Raw genomic sequence first — 4,861 nt, 5'->3', positions numbered from 1 at the left:
TTTTTAGACTTCACGTGTTTTCATGGCCACCCATCATATAAATTCTCACTTTTCACAAATGAAAAAGCTGGAAGTCAATTTTAGGGTAACAATAAAAAGCAAATATTGGGGGCTTGTAATGTAAGTAGATGACAACATACATGGGAGATCAAGACAGTTGATCTTGTAGAACATCACAAGGGGTGTCCACATGGTCTTTAAGATAAAAGACTACAAAATTCAACAGACATTTATTTGTAGAAAGTTGATGGATCATCCTGGGCTCTTGATCCATCAACTTTAAGATCATGGCTTCTGGATATCAATTATAATTTTCAGAATATGGTTAGAAATAAATACTCTATTAATTACTATACAAACATTACAAATTAATGGGATATCCATAGGTGGGGCCAGGTATTACTTTGTACTCTTACAAGTTGGATATTGCCAAAAATTGCTAGAGCATCATCCATATCATGAACAGAAAAGGTAAAGGGCAACACCCAAAATCCTTGATTCCTTAATTATTTCCCAACATAAAGACTCACCATCCAACTTCAGAAGATGACCAAGAACAGAAATGAAGCACAAAAGAAGAAAAAAATAAAATAAAAATTCTTACATCATTTTTTTGTTTGGGTAAGCTGGGGCTAGGCAGACCCCTAATATATTCATAAGAGATAAAAGATTACATGAAGACCAAGACCAACCCCAAACTTGGGGGGCAAAAGAAAATACAATCCAGCCACATCATTTTAGGGAGTCAACTTTGGCAACATTAATATTAAACATCCCCAACTAACAAATTCAGCTTTTTTGCTTCAATTCAAAAAGAACAAAGAAAAAAAAAGAGGAAAACAGTATCATCTCTCAGAGGTTATCTTTAGCATCTGAATAGTCAATACAACCTTGTAGTGCAATTTCTCTCTGTTCTTCAAAAAACAAAAACAACCCTAAACAGTGCTCTATAAGAACAGAGTCACAAAAAAAACAATCACCATCACCTTCACCAAAACAGACCACCAAAACCCACCAAAAGCAGAACCTGAAAATACATGTAAGGCCATGAAATTAGCATTTTGATTTGGATTTCCTACACCCAGCTCAGTTTTCAAACCTGAGGAAGAAATAGAAGCCTGCTGGTTACACTGTTTTACTCCTAAAGGTGTATGACCTATGGCCAACAACCCAACAGGATAACAGAGATTTGGGTTGCTCCAAACAGCAAAACGCCTCCCCATTTTCCCATAAAACTCTTCAGAGAATTCAAGCTCCCCTGTCAGATTATTTCCATTCAAATAGAGAGCATTAACACTAGGCATATCTGCAAGCTTTGGGGAAAGCTTCCCTGTAAGCTGGTTGTTATCCATTGCCAAAAACCTCAATCTCCTCATCTCTGCAATAGATTCTGGAATCTTTCCAGTCAGACCCAAGTTAGAGAGATCCAACATAATAAGATTTTTCAAATTCCCCCAACCAACCTTCATTAGATTCCCACCCATTAGTGAGTTATTGCCCAAAAGCATCTCTTCCAAAGAAACCATCTCTACAATAGATTGAGGCAACCCACCTGAGAAACTATTGTTTCTTAGATCTAATAGTGTAAGATTCTTCATCTTTCCAAGCTCCTCTGGGAGCTTCCCATTCAAAAGATTGTTACTCAAATCAAGCTTGAGAAGAGAAACCAGCCCACCAATGCTCATAGGCAAAACCCCAGATATAAAATTCCTACTCAAGTCAATGATCAAGAGCTCCGTCAAACCACCAAGAGACACCGGAATTCGACCGGAGAACCGGTTTCCGGCAAGCACCAATCGCTTTAATTCCGCTAAATTACCAAGATTCGCTGGCAATTCGCCTGTCAACCCGTTGTCCATTAAAACTAGAGATTGAAGCTTTGTGAGGGAGCAGAGACCTGTTGGGAATTCTCCCAAAAGTTTCGGGTTCGATCGGAATTCTAAGCTCTCTAAGCTCCCAGCAAGCTTTTCCCAATTTTCACTTGGGACGGTGATTGGGTAGTTGAAGCAATTGAAGAAGGATAGGCTCTTCAAATGCTTCAATCCAAAGAGATGAGGACTAATTTCGAGATTTCGAGCGCATTCGAGAGAGTTGTCATTGATGGGTCCAATGTTTATGACTGTGACATACCATAGATCATTGAATAGATCACAAGAAACTCCCTGAATTGGTGTCCAACCACAGGGGTCTGGATAGAGATCGGAGCCATTCCACCATTTTCCTACTAATGATTGAATGGCAGAATACAGAGCATTTTGCTCTGTTTTATCCATGGGTGATATTGAAGTGTTCGCCTCTGCAGAAACATAGAGGCAAAGGATGATGAGGAGTAGAGATTGAATGCTGATGAAATTTCTCATGAGGGCTAAAACCCAGAGAGAAGATAAGAAAACAGGGAACAAATATTTGATCCAGAGAGAAACAGAGGATTTGAGAGTACAGAAATAAAGTTCACTACAAATGAAGTCCCTCAATTAAGTAGAAAAAATAAGGAAATGAGTAGGAGATAAAAGAGCTCCAATGCAAATGGACTACTTCACTTCTCAATGAAAATCTTAAGACTTAAGAGGAGGACGAATATGGATTTTCTCAATGGACTGATAACTGAGGAGCCACAGAGGTCGAAGAAAGATGAGCATTCCAATGAGGAATCCAAACTTTCATACAAAAAGCAACAAAACCCAAGTCGGAAATCATAAGGAGAAAGACAACGCAAGCTTTTCCCAATCTCTCATTCACCCAGATAAGGGAATGAAGGCAAATGAACTTTCAGATGAATAATCCATGCTTACAAACAAAAAGCAAGAAAACCCACCTCCAATGTCAAATAGAGAAGTCTAAAAGTTGGCTTTTTTCATTCTTTGATTCAACTACAAAAAGAAAGTATTTGGGACTAGAGGAAAAGAACTTGCCTGCAGATGAACTTTCCCCACTGCTAACCTGAAACGCAGAAAACAATCCAAGAAGAGAAAATATGAAAAGTTGAGAGAAATGAAAGGATGGGTCTACTCTAATATCCAATAGAACAGTCACCAAACTACAGCCATTTCCATTTTTCAAAGACCCCTTTGTTGATATAGAACAGCAGATACAGAGGAAGAAGATCTAGTGTTTATAGCAAAAGCTACACGTTTTCCAATGTAGTGATAGTAATAACAATAACTGAAAGGATTGATGATATATGTAGGCTGTACTATGGAGGCTCCGTGTAGGTTTGGAAAAGACAGAGATGGAGGAGGAGGGGAGTGGGGTTAGGTAGTTAGGGTTTTGGGGGGACCATTTGCCATGCAAGCCATGCATGCAACCCAGAAAAGGATTTTCTTCTTCCGGGTATTGTGCATTTGGATGGATAATATACCAAAAAGAAGGTGTATATCCCATCCACTGTTATCATCCATTTACTACATGTGCAAATTGATGGTGAAAATTGCAGAGGTCAATTGATCGACTTATTTTACAGCCGAAAATCAATCTCTATTTCCCCATACGGATACATACCAATCGATCTTGACCATTGCCATTGCATCTTGATGAGCCATAGCATGGATTGCATTTATCAAGTTGGTTACAACCGTTCGATCATGAGCATTTTTGGTCAACATTTTTGTCAATAATCTATAGGCACAATCCAATGATGGCCCATACAAGACGGGTGCCACCCAGTTCCATACCTAGGCAGGCTCCCACTGGACCATACCAAATGTTACATGCATAACCAATATGCCAAAAACCTCACAATTGATCGACCCTCCTAGTTTAGGCCCTTTAAACCTGTCTCATACCGGGCTGGGTCCCATCTAGTCCCATGCATAGGTAGATCCCACTTAGGACAATAACAAATGTTAGGTATCTAAATAATACACCAAAAGCCCCATAGTTGATCAAACGCGTAAGGAAAGGCCCTTTAAACTTGTCTCATACAAGTTGGGTCTCACCTAGTTCCATGCCTGGGTAGGCCCCACTACCAGGTTGGGTCCTGCATACCCAACTTACTCACCAAAAAATAAGGTTTAATAACTATTGAACATGGGATTTATAAGATTTTTTAGTGCCAACCCATACAATTCGATAATTTGGTAATTTCAGTGACATTATGTCCGTAAAGAGGAAAGATCGAGCGTGAAGATTTAGACAAAGGGGGCGGTTTAGATACCTTACAAAAATAATTTAAATATAATCTCATATAAAATCGACACAAAACATTATTTAATTAGCTTAATGCATATCTTAGTTAACGAGGTCTAACGTGACCTTAATGTCCCATTTACATTTAAGAGAGATGCCAGGAATACACACCATTATATGTCAGCATAGTTTGGATTGGGGAATAATTCCTCAGGCAATGTGATTGGGGAAAATCAGTCCACAAAATATCCAGAAAAGATGCAAGTATTTGTCTTTTTTGTAGCACATATATCTGTTATTTCAGCTGTGCTTGGATTGTTAGAATCAAGAATCGAAATCTGAATTAGTATCCTAATTTGACGAACTTGGAAACGGAATGGAAAATCTTTTTAAATAATAATTTAATTAAAAAAAATCTAATTAAATTTCATTCACTGGGACCCTACTGGGGAAACAGATCTACTGATCTAGCATTTCCCCCCAAGCTTAATTCCACCCCCTGGGCTGCTTATACATATTTTTTCGAACATACATTGGAATCGGAATAGGATGCCGATTCCCGCAATCCAAACGCACCCTTCTAGTTAGCTTTTAAAGGCTATTATCTTTCCCAAAATGCCTTCAATAGCCAATAAAAAAATGTAGTTAAGAAAGTTTCGAGTGCTTTTATCAAAAAAAGGAGTGTAGATATCATTTCCCTGTTTATACAGTCGACACCCACTTCTTTATAAAATAT

At 38.4% G+C, this 4,861-nt stretch overlaps 1 protein-coding gene across 1 annotated transcript; it reads right to left on the bottom strand.

The window, feature by feature from the left end:
• Positions 1-584: 584 nt before the first annotated feature.
• LOC143883010 (RNI-like superfamily protein) lies at positions 585-3,225 on the bottom strand. Its single transcript, XM_077386381.1, has one exon. It carries the CDS (start codon positions 2,358-2,360, stop codon positions 948-950), a length of 1,413 nt encoding a protein of 470 aa, XP_077242496.1. The 5' UTR covers positions 2,361-3,225; the 3' UTR covers positions 585-947.
• Between the last annotated feature and the right edge of the window lie 1,636 nt (positions 3,226-4,861).

This window comes from Tasmannia lanceolata, unplaced genomic scaffold (assembly GCF_043159265.1).
Source record: "Tasmannia lanceolata isolate RefF3 unplaced genomic scaffold, GAP_Taslan_0.1 ptg000008l, whole genome shotgun sequence".
In the NCBI taxonomy this organism is placed as follows: domain Eukaryota; kingdom Viridiplantae; phylum Streptophyta; class Magnoliopsida; order Canellales; family Winteraceae; genus Tasmannia; species Tasmannia lanceolata.
Note: the sequence above shows the minus strand (reverse complement) of the source record. Positions and strands in the feature narration are given on the sequence as shown.

Coding starts and splice junctions, on each gene's coding strand:
- LOC143883010 (XM_077386381.1), bottom strand. CDS start 2,360: ATGAGAAATTTCATCAGCATTCAATCTCTACTCCTCATCATCCTTTGC.